The sequence below is a fragment of the Leucopleurus acutus genome (genome assembly GCF_964270905.1).
Source record: "Leucopleurus acutus genome assembly, chromosome: 4".
NCBI classification, from domain to species: Eukaryota; Metazoa; Chordata; class Mammalia; order Artiodactyla; family Delphinidae; genus Leucopleurus; species Leucopleurus acutus.
This window is the reverse complement of record NC_139146.1, coordinates 14118332-14139136: the sequence shown is the minus strand read 5'-3', so window position 1 is coordinate 14139136 and position 20805 is coordinate 14118332. Positions and strand designations below refer to the sequence as shown.

General features: G+C 37.5%; 1 protein-coding gene across 3 annotated transcripts in view; it reads left to right on the top strand.

The window, feature by feature from the left end:
* ABHD18 (abhydrolase domain containing 18) overlaps positions 1-11422 on the top strand; it is a 34736-nt gene extending 23314 nt beyond the window's left edge. For 2 of the 3 annotated variants that reach the window (XM_082838638.1, XM_082838640.1), the window contains 5 exons: positions 278-367; positions 1040-1141; positions 5144-5522; positions 5979-6141; positions 9038-11422. In XM_082838638.1, the coding sequence (XP_082694764.1) occupies positions 278-367; positions 1040-1141; positions 5144-5522; positions 5979-6141; positions 9038-9089 (786 nt within the window). In that variant the 3' untranslated portion in view covers positions 9090-11422. The remainder of the gene's footprint in view (positions 1-277; positions 368-1039; positions 1142-5143; positions 5523-5978; positions 6142-9037) is intronic. The other variant, XM_082838639.1, reaches the window with a different exon arrangement.
* The last annotated feature ends 9383 nt before the right edge of the window (positions 11423-20805 follow it).

The window sequence follows — 20805 nt, the reverse complement described above, 5'->3', positions numbered from 1 at the left end:
TTTATCAGTAGAAAGTAGCTTTCTGTGATGGGTCTTAAGGTACTTAAAATTTCCTAATACATTTTATTGCTTTTTTAGAGGGCAGTTATATGTCATTGTTGAGTTTTATGGTTTGGGGAATTTGGAGAGTTTGCTAGACATTCTAATGAGTGTTTAAGAGACTTTGTGTTCATGTCTTATCTCATCAGCTACTATACAAAGTACTTCTTAATATTAAATATTTTTCATTTTGGTGAATGTAAACTTTAAACTGAATCTCTCTGTTATCATGTTACAGATGGCTTCCTTAGCAGTATCCAGCTGGCCTAAGCCCATGCCACTGATTCCATGTCTGTCTTGGTCCACAGCATCTGGGGTCTTCACTACGGTAATTTAATTGCAATTAATGTTTAGATAATTATATATAATTAACGGTAATTGTTTGCAGGGTTCCAAAATCACCCCCAGGCTTGGTGATTCACTGGAAGGAATCGCAGGACTCAGTATATAGCCGTACTCACAACTAAAACTTATTGCAGCAAAATGATACACTACAAAATCAATCAAGGGAAAAGGCACACAAGGCAAAGTCCAGAGGAAACCAGGCATAAACTTCCAGTGGAGTCTCTCATGTTGTGTTTAATTCCCTCAGCAATGAGTTATGACAATGTGTGCAAAGTGTTGTCCATCAGTGAAGCTCATTTGAGCCTAGGAGTCCAGGGTTTATATCAGGGGTCAGTCGCTTAGGCACCCTCTGCCTAGCATGTACTAAATTCCAGAAGGAAATCAGGTGTTCAGTAGAAACTACATTGTTTGTATAAGCAGTTTAGGCACAGTGACCCACTTTATCATTTTGGAAGTTTTATATCAGGGTAAAGAACTGTTTACTGTCAAGTTACCAGACTCTAGGCAAGGGCCAACCTCACAAGCAGGCTTGTTTAAAGATAGGAAATCTCAAGTCTGCTTTGTTAATTTTTTTCTGCACAGTAATAATAATAAAAACTATTGGACAACGTGCTTTATACGTGTGATTTGATCTTAATTTAGTTTGTTATTTCAGGGCGTGCTAAGTAAATCGATTAATTGGAGGGAGCTAGAAAAGCAGTATTATACACAGACAGTTTATGAAGAAGAAATTATTCACATGCTTGAATATTGTGGAGTAAGTATTTTTAACTTCTGCAGAACATTGTGGGGGAAATGTTGATCATGTTTAATGATTCAGATTTTTAAAAAGAATTGCAGTTTTGTTTTGTTTTTTTAACATATATAACTTTTTTGTGTGTAACCGCACCACGTGACTTGTGAGATTTTAGTTCCCCAGCCAGGGATTGAACCCAGCCCTCAGCAATGAGAGCACGGAGTCCTAACCACTGGACTGCCAGGGAATTCCCTGAATTGCAGATTTTTAAAAAGCAGTACTATTTTTTACTTAATAAAATTCTTCATTTAAAAATAAAATATAGAAAATCATGCAAAGCAAGTGCATAGCTTACTACATTTATTAAATGGCTAACACATTTGAATAGAACTTGACCACCCAGCTCAGAACTTAGCACCCAACCCACAAACCACTTTCATGTGTCCTAATCAGAAGACCTTTCTCCTCCTACTAGTTAGTTATCATTATCCTGATTTTTATAGTGATTACTTCCTTCTGTCAAATATGCATCCCTGGACACTTCAGTTCTTTTATTTTATGGGTCTTTTAAGTGTCTTTTAATCTATAAGTTCCCTTTCATCCTTTTCTTTTCCTTATAATTTATCTATTGAAGAACTTGGGCTATTTACCTGTAGAGTTTCTCACAGTCTAGATTTTTGTTTGCATTCTCATGGTACACGTTAGCATATTCCTCCATGCTCTCTATTGCCTGCAAATTGGCAACTAGGTCTAGAGGCTTGATTAAACTCAGTTTATCATTCTTTAGTAAGAGTATAGGAAGCAGATAATGTCTGGCTGTTCATTTTGTGGTGTAAGCAGCCGTTGATGCTTAATGTCTGTGTCTATTATATTGAGTGTTGCAAAATGCTGATACTCTAATTCTATCCTCTTTTTTCATTTATTAATTGGAATACTTTGATTTTAAAAAAAGCCACTTCCCTTATCGATTATTTGGTTACCTCATAGTTCATTACATATACCTTAATTTACCAATTATCAGGGAAATGAGTTGGTTCTCTATTATTCTCCTAAGGTGACCAATTCTTTTCAGAAATGTTTTTTTCTTTTCATGAATTTTAAAATTTTGCACATTCAGTTTAAAAGTTACAGAGAATCTCAAGAAACCTCAGGGAAAAAGACTCTTTCTACTATCAACGAGGACTTTTTATTTGTAATTCCATCAAAATAAAACTCACTTTTGTAGGGGACTTCTCTGGCAGTCCAGCGGTTAGGACTCTGCACGCCCACTGCAGGCTCACGGGTTTGACCCCTGGTCTGGAAGAAGATCCAGCCTGCAGTGCAGCTTGGTCGGGGAAGGGGGAGAGGGAGGCGGCGGTGGGGGGGGAGGGGAAGGGGAAGGGAGGCGCGGGAGGGGGGAAGGGAGGCAGGGGGAAGGGAGGGGGGAGGGGGGAGGGGGGCTCACTCTTGTAAAATAGGTCTATTTTGCGGAGCCTCAAAGGGCAGTTAATTACTTGCCTAAGAACTTTATTACAAAATAGCTCTCCCTGTTAGCTAGTTCCTGTGTCCCACTATACATATAATCAGAAAGATACTTATATTTGAGAGCTTATGAGAAAACCTAACATGCATTTTTTAAGGGAGGTTCATAAATTTTGCCTGTCTGAAATGACAGTGTATTCTTCTCCAGCCCTTTCTCTCTGTGACTCTTGGTGATTGTATACAAGAGTCCTTTTGTCTTAGTTAGAACTAGTTCACAGTTATGAATATTCAAGAAATATCAAGCCAGCTTCCTTTTTTTTTATTTTAAAAACTGTGTTTTCCCAATCAAAAGAAATTAAATTTGTTGATGTACTGTTCTGAATAATTCTAGGATGCTTTGATCTTCCATTTCCTGATGTTACTAAACCTCCTTTCCTTCCTTTTTATATTTCTGTGATCTGGATAGCTTTAGTGATTTGTTCTGCTAACCAGGTTATTGTGGTTTGTTTGTTTTCCCTTGCCTTCAACCCATTTTTCGTTCTTTTATTTTTTAAATAGGTTGTATGGTCATATAGTTCAAGTATCAAAAAGCATAAAAAGAAATATAGTAAAACGATTCCTGCCCTTGTTCCCAGTTTGCCTAGGTCCTATCTCTGTCAACAAATAACCCACTATATTATTTAGTATTTCAAGGAATTTTTCAAACTGAAAGAAATCTCAACTTTTCTCTCTTCCCTTTTCTTATGGGCAATACACAAATGTTTCCTTTTTCTTTTTCACTGCTGCATAACAGCCTATTATATGGAGGGATGTACCATGACTTATTAACCAGTATCCTGTTGATGGGCATTTATGTTGCTTCTCATCCTTCACTATTAACAAACAGTTCTGCAATAAGTAACATTGTACATACATCAGTTCACAAGTGCAAATTCCTAGAAATGTTGTTGCTGAGTAGAAGGGTATAAGCAGTTGTAATCTTAGATTCTGTCTAATTCTAGTTGTGTGAATTTACACTACCAGCAGGAACATGTGTGTCTGTTTCCCCATAAGTTCACAAATTCAGTGTGTTATCAGACTTACATGGTTTTTTGGTCAACCAGACAGGGAAATTTGGTATAGTTTTTATTTAATTTATTTAAGTAGGGACTTCCCTGGCGGTGCTGTCCAGTAGTTAGGACTCCACGCTTCTACTGCAAGGGGCATGGGTTCAATCCCTGGTCATGGAACTAAGATCCTGCATCCCTCAGCAAAAAAAAATTTACTTAAGGATAAGTGAAATTGAACATGTTTATAAGTTTTTTGTTTTTAATTAATTAATTTATTTATTTATGGCTGCATTGGGTCTTCGTTGCTGTGCGCAGGCTTTCTCTAGTTGCAGCGAGTGGGGGCTACTCTTTGCTGTGGTGCACGGACGGGCTTCTCATTGCAGTGGCTTCTCTTCTGGGGAGCTTGGGCTCTAGGCGCACGGGCTTCAGTAGTTTTAGCACACGGGCTCAGTAGTTGTGGCTCTTGGTCTCTAGAGCGCAGGCTCAGTAGTTGTGGTGGCGCACGGGCTTAGTTGCTCTGCGGCATGTGGAGTCCTCCCGGATCAGGGCTCGAACCCGTATCCCCTGCATTGGCAGGTGGATTCTTAACCACTGCACCACCAGGGATGTCCAACCTTGATAATTTTTAATTTTTCTTAGTTCAGCCTGAGAAAGGGATTTGGGGTGGCTGGTGTATTACTGCCAGGATGCACTCATAAGAATTTTAGAAGTTCTAAGGTTAAAGCAAATCATGGATTTCAAAATTTTGGCAATAAAAAACATGACACAGGCGGGACTTCCCTGGAGGTCCAGTGGTTAGGACTCCGTGCTTCCACTGCTGGGGACCCAGGTTCAATCCCTGGTCAGGGAATTGAGATCCTGCAAGCCGCAAGGTGCAGCCAAAACAAAACAAAACGCATGTCACAGGCTAAATGATAGTCTTTACTATTTAGTAAGAAACATTCAGCAATAAAGTATCATTTATCTTCATTCTCAGTTAAATTTTGACATCTCTTTTCTCTTTTTGTTTTTATTATGGTAAAATATACACAATATAAAATTTACCATTTTAACCATTTTTAAGTGTACAGTTCAGTAGTATTAAGTACATTTACATTGTTGTGCAACCATCACCACCATCCATCTCCAGAACTTTTTCATCTTCCTAAACTGAAACTCTGTACCCATTAAACAAAACTCTATTCACCCCTCTTCCCATCCCCTGGCAACTACCATTCTACTTTCTATCTGTATGAATGTGAGTACTCTAGGTACCGCATAAAAATGGAATCATACAATATTGTCCTTTTGTGTCTGGCTTATTCATTTTGCATAATGTCTTCAAAGTTCATCCATGTTGTAGCATGTGTCAGAATTTCATTCCCTTTTAAGACTGAATAATAATCTATTGTATGTATATACTACATTTTGTTTATCCATTGATGGACGTTTGTGTTTTCTCTGTTTTAACAAGGTTGTTAAATAAAATCCTATTTTATATTAAATGACATTTTCTTTTCTTTCATATAATCAGACAGATTCTTTCAAAATGGGACAAGAGTTCCTGAAACACTTCCCTAGCAGTGCAGACAAGCTAACTAACCTTAACCTGGTTTCTAGAACTTTAAATTTAGATATGGCAGACCAAGTTGTGTCCCCAAAAGCTGCTGAGTGCCATAAATCTAGTAAAACATCTATCAGTGCCACATCAGAAGGACTCTTGTTGCAAGATACCTCTAGGATGGGGTGCTTCAATCAAACACTTTCAACCAACAAAAGTAGTTATACGCGCTGTAATCCTCAGTCATACCACCTACTCAGTAAAGAACAAAGAAGAAACACTCTTCAGAAAGAACCTTTAATATTTATGAAAGGAGTCATGGATGAATGTACTCATGTAGCAAATTTCTCAGGTATTAATTTTTATATGAAATTGAGAATATTTGCTGATGATATGTGATAATCATGCTGATGATATGTAAAATATGTGAAATATTTTTAAGGATGCTTTACAAGATAATTTCATATTTTCAAGAATATATTTATTGTTGGCTCCACATTGTTTTTTCTAAGATAAGTTGGTTATGTAAATGTATCATATTTAAATTTTATCCATGAAAATCTAAGACCATTTTATTAGTTGTTTAAAAACATTGGGTTTTGTATCTTCTTTAGAATATTCATCTCAATTTTGTATTAGATAATAATAATCAGAAGTTTAATAATCAAAAGTTTTAGTTTGGCAAATGTTTTACTTACTGCATTGTATGGTGTATTTTATTTTCCAATATGAATACTAGTATTTATATAAAATTCTTAGAGCTTCTTAAAAGTATATATGTTGCATCTTAAAAAAATCCTGTACCTAGTTCCAGTTGACCCAAGCCTCATCATAGTGGTTCAAGCCAAAGAAGATGCCTATATTCCACGAACAGGAGTTCGAAGTCTACAAGAAATTTGGCCTGGTTGTGAAATCCGATATCTAGAAGGGGGTCATATTAGTGCTTATCTTTTTAAACAAGGACTCTTCAGGTAAGATGATTGGTCTAACAGGTGTCTATTTATTTGTTGTTTGTTTTGGGGACTTTTTTGGCTCAACAAATATAAAGATTGGGTATTTTTATTATACATTTTAGCCCTCTTATTTCCTTCCTGCCTCTCTCAATTCTCACACTGTGATACTCTTTCCTATCTTGTCTTTTTATTTTGTTTTCCTTCTAGAGAACTAGGAAATAGCATGTGATAGGCATGCTTTGTTGTGTGGTTTTACCCTCTTCAAATATTAATAGCCAGGTGTTTTCGGGTGTAGGGAGGAACATTAGCGTTTGCAAAATTCGCTTTAGCTCATCATGAACTTTTCACTCCACTCTGATGTTCTTCTCTCAGAATGACCTGAGTATCTGTGGAATAATGTGGCAATGTTTTTCAGTAGCAGGTGAATATTGAACCCTAAAAGAGAAGTGAAATACTGGTTTTATTGTTAATAACCTTGTACGACTCTGGTATTTGATAAAATTTATAAAGACTTTTTGCTATTATTCTAGTTTTTTGATAATGCTGTTTTATTTCTACTTCTATTCAGATTTGATTGTTAACAGGTATCATTGGAATATTTATCATTAATGGTTAAATTAGTTCACATAAAGTGCTTAGACCAGTGCCCTGTGCAGTGTTCCAAAACTGCCAGCTGGATAGTGGTATAATAGAAGAATGCGTGTGCTGTATGTTTGACATGTTTTAGTTCTCTTTAACCTAAGGAATAATTCTTTGTATGTTGTTGCTTATGTAGTTCAGTTTATAGATATCACCTTTTTGAGGTACAGTCTAATTCTCCAAGTCTGTAATGTCCTCAGGAATATAGTAACCCTTTCTTTTTATAGTATGATCTTTTAAAAAATACTCATGTATCAAGCATTTGAGTCCCTGTTAGTTGGTAAGTGAGCAGACTACTTATCCAGTACCCAAGTGACCCTCTGGCACAGCAAAACTAAGACAAAAACAAACGAAAATTGTGAGTACTTAGTGTTGCTAGGGTTGCTCAAGAGTCTAAAGTTCTGTTATACATGTGAATGCAGGGAACGCACATGCTTGTTTTAGTAAATCGTTGTCAAATTTCTTTTACTCTTTTATGTATCTACGTGGGAGTGTGGCTGAGAGGCATTAGGAAGAATAGAAGTCAGCAGTAAAAACTCATAAGTGCTAATCTGAAGGCTTCATTTGAGAAAGAGATAAATGTTAGCTATCAACATGTGCTAGGTACTAGAGCAATTGCTTCATATGTTATTTTTACACAGCAACACAGGAAACAAAAAAGATTAAATAACATGCTCTGGTGGAATAACTGCTAAGCCATTTGGCTTCTCTTACTCCCCACTAGTCACTTCAAAACCTAACAAAATTTAGGGCTTCCCTGGTGGCGCAGTGGTTGAGAGTCTGCCTGCCGATGCAGGGGACACGGGTTCATGCCCCAGTCCGGGAAGATCCCACGTGCTACAGAGCGGCTGGGCCTGTGAGCCATGGCCGCTGAGCCTGCGTGTCCGGAGTCTGTGCTCCGCAATGGGAGAGGCCACAACAGTGAGAGGTCCGCGTACCACAAAAAAAAAAAAAAGACATTGGAGTAGTAGAATTTTACAAATTCAGGCTTTTCATTCCCCAGATTTAAAAATAAAACAAGCCAATCCTTTATGTGCTCTAATAATTTGGGTTAAGTTATTTAGAACTGATTGATAATACAAATGAATAAGAGACTATTCAAATGATTTAAAATGCATATGTATATCTTTACTAACGCTCCTCATACCATGTACACAAGCCCAGATTGCAACCTTAGACCTCATTTTATAGATTTTTGAGCCAAATACACACAAACATTATACAAAGCTTTGTCTTTCCAACAAATTGGAAATCACAGTCTGTAGCAGGTGCCAGTTTTAAAGTTAATATCTTTTTAAGGATGTGGGGAAATGCTTAGTCAAACAAGTATAACACAGGATTAATATGATCTCAGTTATCATTTAAACTGGGTGAAAATGCAGACATAAGCATTTTTAAAAAAAAGCTTGTAGGAAAAGATTAAATGTAGATATCTTAGAGTGATGGGATTATGACTTTTTTCCCTTTTTCTGAATTTTCTACAATGAAAATGTATTTGACAATAGGAAAAAAAATAAGCCTTAAAAATAATATGAACCTAGGCCAGATCAGTTTGACTCTTCCTTTCCAATTAAAATACTACAATACCTAGTGGAGTTAATGTAGGAAACTAAGGCTTTTTTTTTTTTTTTTTTTTTTTGCGGTACGCAGGCCTCTCACTGTTGTGGCCTCTTCCGTTGCGGAGCACAGGCTCTGGACGCGCAGGCTCAGCGGCCATAGCTCACGGGCCCAGCCGCTCCGCGGCATGTGGGATCCTCCCGGACCGGGGCACGAACCCGTGTTCCCTGCATCGGCAGGCGGACTCTCAACCATTGCGCCACCAGGGAAGCCCCGGAAACTAAGGCTTTTAAGTTCAGTTGCTATATCATAATCTATGCAGTAGATTGAATATTACATTTGAAAAGTTCTATAGCCAGTTAATTTTCAACAAGTAACAGAATAAAAAGAAACCAGTTCCTTTTCATTTTATCATTTCATATTTTATACATAAATGTATACATATATAAATTTAAAGGCACAAAAAAGTGCTTCATGGGAAAAGATGGCATTTATGAACCATCGGTTGGAAGTACATTTGAAGTTTTCCAGTGCTGGTGAAGTTACATGGATCCAAACACTCAGCCTCACGTACCTGCCTCTTCCACAGCTATTGATATTTGGAGAGGAGGTCAGCTTGCAAGACACAGGTTATTTGGAAATAACTTATAGTAAAAACACTGTCTGTCCCCCTTTTTTTGCGAATTACTTGTAGTTTTTCTTTCATATTTAATTTTAGGCGCGCCATCTATGATGCATTTGAACGCTTCCTCCGTAAATACGCTAACTAATGGGATCACGTATGTAACCAGTGCAGCCATCATGTTTCTTATGGAAGGAGTTTGATCCTTTGATGATGTGAAGAACAAGCAGACAGCACTATATATCTAATTGCTGTCAATTTAGTCTGGAATTCAGTGTTACAGATCAGTCAACTATAATCTTTAAATACATTTGAATAATTGTAAACCAATATTTGGATGAAATAGTGCTGAACTATTTTGTACAATTTGTGGGAATCCCATAAAATCAATATCTAGTCTGTTGTTACTATTTATGTAAACTTTACATTTTAAATTATGAATAATTTATTAATTTAAAACAAATTTATTCATAGAAACCCTATTGGTTTCTAAAGAACTGCTAAGTCAAACTTAGTTTGTAATATGTCACCCTATATTGTATATATGACCTTACATGACATTTCTATTATTGATTTGATTCGAGAAACATGTTTATTTCTTTTACGGATCCACAGTGAATTTATAATCTTATTTTCAACTTTAATTTTCTGCCATGGATACTTACCATGTGTAAAATCAGTTTTAACTTTGAATACTAAAAAATCCTTTTTGCTTTCTACTTAAGTACTTTTAATAATTAAATTGAATGTGAGAATGCAGATAAGATGCATAAGACTTGGCTAAACTTTAAAACTTTGCCAAATATTAGGTTAGAAAAAAATGCCAAACATTTTTCCCCTACTTGAAAAGATTCAATTCATGAACACTGAAATAATGAAAAACCTATTGCGTTAATTAATAACTGTTTCTTAACATTTTCTTGTATACATACTCTGCATTTGCTAAACATCTAACATTAGGCCAAGTACTTAACAGCTTTGGTTTTTTAATTTCAGAAATTAATGGCCACATATGAAATTGATCTGTCCGTATAAACTTTATTTTACGGAAAAGATATAATAACTAGTACTTTTTAAAAATATTATATGGCTACACTTGGTGCTTTCTTTTTATTTTATTTTACTTTTAAACTTTTTTGGCTGCACCGCACGGCCTGTGGGATCTTAGTTCCCCAACTAGGGATTGAACCCGGGCCCTCAGCAAGAGTGCAGAGTCCTAACCACTGGACCGCCAGGGAATTCCTGGTGCTTTCTTTTTATGTTAAACTTCTCAAGCCAAGAACTAAAATGTTTTTAAAAGTAGAAAATATTTGGGGTTTAGAAAAAATATATTTGAGTTTTATTTTTTTTGAAATATGTGTTGTCTGTGGGTTATTTTAAAATATGTATTCCTAGTCTAGTAAGGATATTTGAATTATAAGATGCCTTTGTAGCTTTTTAAAGGAGATTTTATTTGGCCCTCTAATGCCTCCATCACCTTAATTTTTAAAAACTATTTTTAAATGATTAATGTGAAGTCACTGATGGCATACAGTGTTGTAAATTCTGTAAATCTACTTTGACATAACAAACAAACATAGTTACAGCCATTTGAGCTATAGCAATTTTACATGTTCAGATTAGAACCTTTACTTTTCACTAAAAGTATGAAATCTACTAAAGTTCTCCAACAAAGTACCCTTTAAAGATAAAGTAAACCTTGTTGTTAACTGAATTACAAGTATTTTCTTATGTATTTAGTGAGGTGATTGCTTTCTGAGCAATGGCTTTAGTGAAACCAGTACTTTATTTTTCACATAAATATTTCCTACTAAGCAATAATGTACTATGGTATGTAACTTTCTATTGGTAAAAGAATGAAATTTCATTTCAGTTTAATTAATTCTTAGGCATAACTAATTTCTCCCAAATAAATGTGAAAGAGGTGTTTTTAAAATTTCTTCTCTTATCCAGATGTTCTAAGAATATATGCACACAACTACCTAAAGAAGTGCTGTCTGCCATTTTGAAGACTGGGTACATAAATTGCTAGAAATTCATTTAGCCCAGAGTTGCAAACTGGCAATCAGTACAGGACAGCTTGTCCCACAGTTGTTTTATTCAGTGTGCATAATACCTCCAGCAAAATTTTTGAATTTGAGAAGTCTTTAGACTGGGTATGCATTCCCCAGTTTGCCATAATCCACCAGATTCCAAGCTCTTGTATTAGACTACTTCACTACTTTGTGTTTCCCACTTAGCCCTGAAGACATCTGAGCCTGACACCCTGACTTAGATCTGTGGTTAAAAAACGTTTCTGAATTTCATGATTTGATAATGTTGTAAGTACTATTAAATCATTTTAGCATATGCATTTTAGATTGTTTCTTATGAATGTAAATTTTAAGGTGGTGCTTTCTTTTATAAAGATTATTGAATTATTGACTCTGTAACTGAAATTTTAAAAATAATTTCCAAATATTTTTTACTTCACAATAAAAGTCTTAAAAATTACTTGTTATGTTCAAGACGTATTATTCTAAACGCAGAAAACCCATGTCACATTTGATTAATATAGCCAAATTTGAAATAAGTGTATGTTCCTTCTTAGTAATATTATGACCCAAACAACGTAAGGCAAATATAAGCCAAGGAGTCTCTAGCAAAACAGTATTCAGTATCTACAAGAGCCAAATTTCCCCCCAAAATGTGTGATGTCAGGGAAACCAGCATTCTGACAGACCAATCTAAATGTTGTGTAACTCACTATTAGATATTATTACATTTACACTAGTAAATGTACTGCAAACAATTAAAATCTAGAGATAAGAACTATAGGACTGGGAATAGGGGTCCTGAGCAGAGGCTGCTGTAGAAACTCGGTTTGGAAATAAAAGAAAGGTTATGGCAGATTAGACAAAGGGAAAAGAGGTACATTTTGACCATTTTGCAGGAGCAGAGTAACGTAATTCTAGGAATACTATTATAGGTAGAATCCTAAGAAACCAATGACTGTGTGAAGGACTTTGAAAACAGTTTTAACTAGAAAATGTTGGACCAAAAATCCAAGGATTTTCCTCAGGACTAAAAGAGCTAATAGGCAGATTCACCAGATTGTGTTAATTAAGAAAAACTGTATAAACAACTGTAAAAAGTTTAATCTGTGTATAAACTAGCTGGGATAAAAGTTTTCCTATATACAGTACCTGGATAAAGTACCTACCTAAAGTACGTACCACTTTACTGCTCTAAGTGTGGTCAGTAGATTTGCAGCATCCTCTGGGAGTTTGTTAGAAACTTAGAATCTCAGGTGCCATCCCAAACTTCCTGAGTCAGAAACTGCATTTGAATAAGATCTCCAGATGGTTCAAATACACATTACGTTTTGAAAAACACCCTTCTAAGGTCAGTGGTTCTCAAATTTTAGCCTGCATAGGAATCACCTGGAGACTTGTTAAAAAGATTTCTGGGCCCCAGTGCCCAGAGTTTCTGATTCAGTGAGTCTGGGGCAGGGCTGGGGAATTTGTAATTCTAACAAGTTTCCTAGGACACTGATGCTGTTACCTAAGGGGTTACACTTGAAAACCTAAGAGCCATGGCTCTAATTGGATCTCAGGCCTTGGCTGCACATTAGAATCACCTGGTGGGGAGTTCCCTGGTGGTCCAGTGGGTAAGACTCTGAGCTCCCAATGCAGAGGGCCCGGGTTGGATCCCTGGTCAGGGAACTAGATCCCACATGCATGCCACAACTAAGTCCACATGCTGCCACTAAAAACATGCCGCAAACGAAGATATCACATGCTGCGACTAAGACCTGGCACAGCCAAAATAATAAAAATAAATAAAAATAAATCACGTGGGGGAGTTTTAAAAACATAGGTAAGAATGCTCAGACCTCACTCCAAAGATTCAGATTTAGTTGCCTTGAGGTACCCAAGCTCCCCGGGCAATTCTAATGTGCAGCCAGGCTTAAGAACCATGTGCTTCAGCAAAGGAAAACATAAACAAGACGAAAAGTCAACCCTCAGAATGGGAGAAAATATTTGCAAATGAAGCAACTGACGAAGGATTAATCTCCAAAATATACAAGCAGTTCATGCAGCTCAATATCAAAAAAAAACAAACAACCCAGGCTTCCCTGGTGGCGCAGTGGTTGAGAGTCCGCCTGCCGATGCAGGGTACACGGGTTCGTGCCGCGGTCCGGGAAGATCCTACATGCCATGGAGCAGCTAGGCCCATGAGCCATGGCCGCTGAGCCTGTGCGTCCGGAGCCTGTTGCTCCACAACGGGAGAGGCCACAGCAGTAAGAGGCCCGTGTACCACAAAAAAAACAAAAAAACAAACAAACAAAAAAACCCAATCCAAAAATGGGCAGAAGACCTAAATAGACATTTCTCCAAGGAAGATATACAGATTGCCAACAAACACATGAAAAGATGCTCAACATCACTAATCATTAGAGAAATGCAAATCAAAACTACAATTAGATATCACCTCACACCAGTCAGAATGGCCATCATCAAAAAATCTACCAACAATAAATGCTGGAGAGGGTGTGGAGAAAAGGGAACCCTCTTGCACTGTTAAAATTGATATAGCCACTATGGAGAACAGTAGGAAGTTTCCTTAAAAATCTAAAAATAGAACTACCATACGACCCAGCAACTCCACTACTGGGCATATACCCTGAGAAAACCATAATTCAAAGAGTCATGTACCACAATGTTCATTGCAGCTCTATTTACAATAGCCAGGACATGGAAGCAACCTAAGTGTCCATCGACAGATGAATGGATAAAGAAGATGTGGCACATATATACAATGGAATATTACTCAGCCATAAAAAGAAATGAAATTGAGCTATTTGTAGTGAGGTGGATGGACTTGGAGTCTGTCATACAGAATGAAGTATGTCAGAAAGAGAAAAACAAATACCGTATGCTAACACATATATATGGAATCTTAAAAAAAAAAAAAAAGGTTCTGAAGAACCTAGCGGCAGGACAGGAATAAAGATGCAGATGTAGAGAATGGACTTGAGGGGAGGGGGAAGGGTAAGCTGGGACGAAGTGAGAGAGTGGCATGGACAGATATACACTACCAAATGTAAAATAGATAGCTAGTGGGAAGCAGCCGCATAACACAGGGAGATCAGCTCGGTGCTTTGTGACCACCTAGAGGGGTGGGATAGGGAGGATGGGAGGGAGACACAAGAGGGAGGAGATACGGGGATATTTGTTTATGTATGGCTGATGCACTTTGTTATAAAGCAGAAACTAACACACCATTGTAAAGCAATTATACTCCAATAAAGATGTTAAAAAAGAACGATGTGCTTTCAAGGACTCAAGGGAAGAGGAATAGCTGCTGAAGGAAAGGATATAAAGTCATTAAATCAACAGATTTTGGAAAAGAATTCCCAATTTCTGGGTGTTATCAGCACCCAAGAGATATTAAAGTAGCCAAGAGGGCCTGTGTCCCTTTTGCTTCTATATTGTTAAGGGTAGATGTGTATTAGAACAGAATGAGCTGAGGGTGCATTTATGCACTTACGTGCAGCAAAGCTTCTGTAAACCTTAAACATAAAGCAGAGACAAGTATGAGCAAGGAAGAAATGCTACCCCTTTTGCTTTATTTTCTTCAACCATAAAGATTACATCTTCCCTTCTTTTTAAAAAGAATTATTATTTATTCATTTAATTTATTTTTGACTGCGTCGGGTCTTCGTTGCTGCACGCGGACTCTCTAGTTGAGGCACGTGGGCTTAGCTGCCCTGAAGCATGTGGAATCCTAGTTCCCTGACCAGGGATCGAACCCACGTCCCCTGCATTGGAAGGCAGATTCTTTACCACTGGACCACCAGGGAAGTTCCACATATTCCCTTCTTAACCACATGAAATTGCTTTTTAAAATGCAAATATGGGTTATCCTGGTGGCGCAGTGGTTGGGAGTCCGCCTGCCGATGCAGTGGGCGCGGGTTCGTGCCCGGCCCGGGAGGGTCCCACGTGCTGCGGAGCGGCTGGGCCCGTGAGCCGTGGCCGCTGGGCCTGCGCGTCTGGAGCCTGTGCTCCGTGGCGGGAGAGGCCGCGGCGGATGCCCGCGTACCACCAAAAAAAAAAAAAAAGTAGATATATTGGCTCTTTGAAAAGTTAAAGCATTTCTTTAGAAAATTTTTGCTTTCACTTCTAGAGCAGTTACTCCTCAAGATTTTTCCATCCATATCAGTCACCAAAATAGATGCCTTTGCTATTGTATGTTTTAGAGACACTTGTCACGAACTCATAGACCTTTGATCCACTTCCCTTGCCCTGTAGATAACAACTGACTTGAAGTCCTTACACTCAGGCAAAAGGCAATCACTGACCCTGGTCTGCGTTTTTACTCAAGCTCAACTGTAATCCTATACCAACAGCGTCGCCTGCTAAGCATTCAGTCCTGAACTAATTCCCCAACCTGCAACTCCTCTACAAAACACCAATTGGCTAGTGGATACACAACGATAACATGGAACTGAATATATTTTCTACTTGGAAATATAAATATGTTTGTACATTTATTATTTCATAGTCTTCCTTCTAGATGTCATTTTATATGTCTTAGGCTGTAAAGTGGGAGAAAATAAATTGGTAATTGAGAGATGCATTGGGAAGACCTTTTGAGTAATAAAATCTACTTGAGAGGAGATAGGTTTGCTGTCACTTGCAGAACTGTACCGACAGGACTATCTGGGGTTTGCTCTTATTTCTCCTTTAGGGTCATATCTTTAATTCACTCTTTGGTATCTCCAAAATGGATGAAGATTCTATGCAGCTGGTCTGGTAATGTGCTCTGTGTCCTGATACCTGCCAGGTCTTCAGGATTTTTTTGTATCAGAAAGTAATCATGACACTTCTGGGAACAAATTCCTCCAGAGAATAGAGCTGAGCCTCTTGCAGCAGTTAGCCAACTTGTGAATTCAAAGGAAAAGTTCTTGAAAGAAACTAAAAGTGCAACTCCAGCGAACACACAAGTGATAAGAAAGTGAAACAGTCTTATTGCTGATATGGAGAAAGTCTTGGTGGTCTGGATAGAAGACCAAACCAACTACAATATTCCCTTAAGCAAAGCCTAATTCAGAGCAAGCCCCTGACTCTTCAATTCTATGAGACTGAGAGAGGTGAGGAAGCTGCAAAAGAAAAGGTTGAAACTAGCAGAAATTGGTTCATAAGATTTAAGGAAAGAAGCTATCTTCAAAACATAAAAGTGCAAGGGGAAGCAGTGAGTGCTCATGCAGAAACTGCAGCAATTTATCCAGATGACCTAGCTAAGATAATTAATGCAGGTGGCTTCATTAAACAGCAGATTTTCAATGTAAATGAAACATTCTTCCATTGGAATAAGATGCCATCTAGGACTTTTATAGCTAGAGAGAAGAAGTCAATGCCTGCCTGCAAAGCTTCAAAGGACAGGCTGGCTCTCTTGTTAGGGGCTAACGCAGCTGGTGACTTTAAGTTGAAGCCAATGCTCATTTACCATTCCAAAAAGTCCTAGGGCCCTTAAGAATAATGCTAAATCTACTCTGCCTGTGTGTTATAAATGGAAAAACAAAGCCTGGGTGACAGCACATCTCTTTATAACATGGTTTACTGAATATTTTAAACCCACTGTTGAGACCTACTGCTCAGGAAAAAAGATTCTCTTCAAAATATTATTCTCACCAACAATGCACCTGGTCACCCAAGAGATCTGATGAGGATGTACAATGAGATTGTTGTTTTCATGCCTGCTAATACAACATCCATTCTGAAGTCTGAGAATCAAGGAGTCATTTCAACTTTCAGTCTTATTATTTAAGAAATAGCTTTTGTAAGGCTATAGCTGCCATAGATAGTGATTTATCTGATGGATCTAGGCGAAGTCAATTGAAAACCTTCTGGAAAGGATTCGCCATTCTAGATGCCATTAAGATAATTTGTGATTGATGGAAAGAGGTCAAAATATCAACATTAACAGGAATTTGGAAGAAGTTGATTCCAACCCTCATGGATATCTTTTAAGTGTTCAAGACTTCAGTGGAGGAAGGAACTGCAGATATGGTAGAATAGCAAGAGAACTGGAATTAGAAGTGGAGCCTGAAGATGTGACTGAATTGCTTCAATCTCATGATAAAACCTGAATGGATACGGAGTTACTTTTTTTTTTTTTTCCAGCCGCACCACGAGGCATGCGGGGATCTTCACCGACATGGGATTGAACCCGTGCCCCCTGCATTGGGAGTGCAGAGTCATAACCACTGAACCACCAGGGAAGTCCAGGAATTGCTTCTTATGGATAAGCAAAGAAAGTGGTTTCATGAGATGGAATCTACTCCTAGTGAAGACGCCATGAAGATTGTTGAAATAACAATAAAGGATTTAGAATGTTACACAAACTTAGTTGGTAAAGCAGCGGTAGGGTTTAACAAGAGGATTGATTCCAATTTTGAAAAAAGTTCTACTGGGGTAAAATGCTATCAAACAGCATTGCATGCTATAGAGAAATTGTGAAAGGAAGCAGTCAGTTAATGCGGCAACTTCATGGTTGTCTTATTTTAAGAAATGGCCACGCCCACCCCAGCCTTTAGCATCCACCACCCTGATCAGTCAACAACCATCAATATTAAGGCAAAACTTCCAACAGCAGAAAGATTACGACTCACTGAAGGCTCAGATGATGGTTAGCATTTTTTAGCAATAAAATATTTTTTACTTTATGTACTCTTTTAAAAGACATAATGCGGGCTTCCCTGGTGGCGCAGTGGTTGGGAGTCCGCCTGCCGATGCAGGGGACACGGGTTCGTGCCCCAGCCCGGGAGGATCCCACATGCCACAGAGCGGCTGGGCCCGTGAGTCATGGGCGCTGAGCCTGCGCGTCCAGAGCCTATGCTCCGCAACAGGAGAGGCCACAGCAGTGAGAGGCCTGCGTACCGCAAAAAAAAAAAAAAAAAAGTACATGAAAAGATCAGTAGGGAAATGCAAATCAAAACTACAGTGACATTCTACTTTACAGCCCTTAGGATGGCTATTAACCAAAAATGGAAAGTAACAACTGTTGGCAAGGACATTGAGAAATTGGAACATTTGTGCATTGATGGTATAGATGTAAAATAGTGCAGCCACTGTGAAAAGCAGTACGGTAGTTCCTCAAAAAGTAAACACAGAATTACCATACAATCTGGCTATTCTGAGACAGGAAGGGGGCAGGGCACAACCTTTAAAAGAATGACATAGCCTAAGGATACGACATAAACTGATTAGCACCAACTAGGTCCAAGATGGAGGATGAGTCGACTTCCACTAGACCTTGAGCCTCAGTATACACTCTTTGTAACACATCAGCAAGGTAAATGACACAACCACAGGTGCCATGACAGTTCCAAGGCCGACCATAAAGGTCAAAAGTGGGGGGTGGCCCAATTCCTGGAAATCCCCACCCCTTCCCCAAAATAGCCAGAATATTCCTCCCACTCATTAGCCTATGAAATTACCCACTCCTTTAAAAACTGCCAACCTCATACACTGATGCCTTTCTCACCTTCTGAGATGGCCCACACTCCGTCAATGGAGTGTGTTTCTCCCTGAATAAGACTTCTTTCTCTTTACTATGGCCTGCTCTTGAATTCTTTCTAGTGGGAAGCCAAGAACCCACACTCAGAGGCTGTCCCAGGGATGTGACTTGGGACGTGACCATCCTCTTGTGCCCCACTCTCTTTCCTGCAACAATTCCACTTTTAAATATCTATTCAAAATAATTGAAAACAGGAACTCAAACTGATACTTATACATCAATATTCATAGCAGCATTATTCACAATAGGTAAAAGATGGAAACAACCCAAATGACCATTGACAGATGGATAAACAAAATGTTATATTTTTCAGCCCTAAAAAGGAATCAAATGTTGACATATGCTAAAACACGGATGCACCTTGGAAAAAATTAAGCTAAGTGAAATAAGCCAGACACAAAAGGACAAATAATGTATTACTCCATTTACAGGAGCTACCTAGAGCAGTCAGATTCAGAGACAGAAAGTAGAATGTTGGTTACCAGGGGCTGGGAGGAGGGGGGAATGGGATACTATTGATTGATGAGTATAGAATTTCAGTTTGAGAAGATTAAAATTTTCTAGAAATGGATGGTGATGATGGTAGCACATTGTGAATATATTAATGCCCCTAAACAATACATTTAAAAATAGTTAAAGGGTAATTTCCCTGGTGGTCCAGAGGTTAGGACTCTATGCTTTCACTGCTGAGGGTGCTGCACAGCGAGGCCAAAAATATATATAAATAAAAATAGTTAAAATGGTAAATTTCATCACAATTTTTAAAACAAGAGTGAATGGGGGAAGGGAGGGAGATGCAAGAGGGAAAAGATATATGTATATGTATAACTGATTCACCTTGTTATAAAGCAGAAACTAAAACACCATTGTAAAGCAATTATACTCCAATAAAGATGTTAAAAAAAAAAGAGTGAATGAGGGAGGGGCTAGGATGTGAAGATAGCAACTATAAGCTTCTCTTTGGAAAGGTATGCTAGAAAGACCATCAGTGACTAGAGAGGGAAATGATTTCAAATTAGATTTTGTTTGTTTGCTAGTGAACACTAAAGTTTGTCTATATGTTGATGAAAATGATCCAGGAGAGAAGAGACTGTTGTTGATTCAAGAAAGGGGTAATGAGCAAACCAATTCCTTGAATAAGAAAGAATTTCAAATCATATTGTAAAACCAAAAGTTTCCATAATTGACTGTCTTTAATTTGTCTGATTGATAACTGCATGTTGTTCGAACACTATTAAACAAGAAAACAGGAATATTTTGATTATTTTGTTGTTGAATTATCCATCTTGGAATTATATTTTTAAAATTAGGCATTAAATGTTCTAGGCAGTTTATCTTCTTAAGACATAGATGTCAACATAACACATAGCCTTCTATGAAGTACATATTTTTCCAAGTGTCCAGTTATAGTACAGTAATGTCATATGTTATAGTAAATCCTTATACTGTCACCCAGGTTTTAAAATTAACTTGGACAAAGTTCTCAAATTAACTACATTATCTAATCATATATACTTAAAGAGATACTCTAAAATATAGTGAGTATGATTTCACTTCCTATTTATTTCTCAAAATGACTAAGGACTTTTATCTGATCTTCCCATATTTCTTACTTAGATTTAACTGACAAACGGTTGAAATCTTAAAACTTTATATCTAAATTGTTTGAAACAAAAGGAAATTTTTAAAAATGAGTTTTCACACTATTATTCAACAAAAATAGCTAAGAAAAATTTCCCTCAAGATTTCCTAAGATTTTTGAGAAAAGATTGAACCTGAAAATTTCAAGTGAGGAGGTAGAGATTATATCAGTAAGTAAATAACCAAGAAACGGGAGATAATGGAAAATGTCTGGAGACCTATATATTTACTCCTATGAATATCATTCATTCTCATTAAACTCCAGGTACTACAAGGCAAATAATAGATTGATGTTAATTACATTATAAAAACAATTTTGTAATGGTTTTGTGAGTCACCAAAAGAAGTATTTTTTTTTACTATTTTTAAATGAACAAAATTTTTACAATTTTGATTGACTTATGAACAGTACCCATTTGTCAATTTCTTTTTTTTGTTTTTTTTTTAGTAGTTCATTCCTTTTTATTGCTAAATAGTATTACATTGTACAGATATACCATAGTTTGTTTATCCATTTACCTATTGATGGACATTTGGATTGTTTCCAGTTTTTGACTATTACTAATAAAGCTGTTGTGAACATTTGTATACAAGTCTTTGCATGGACACAAGTTTTCATTTCTTTTGAGTAAACACCTAGGTATAGAATGGCTGGGTCA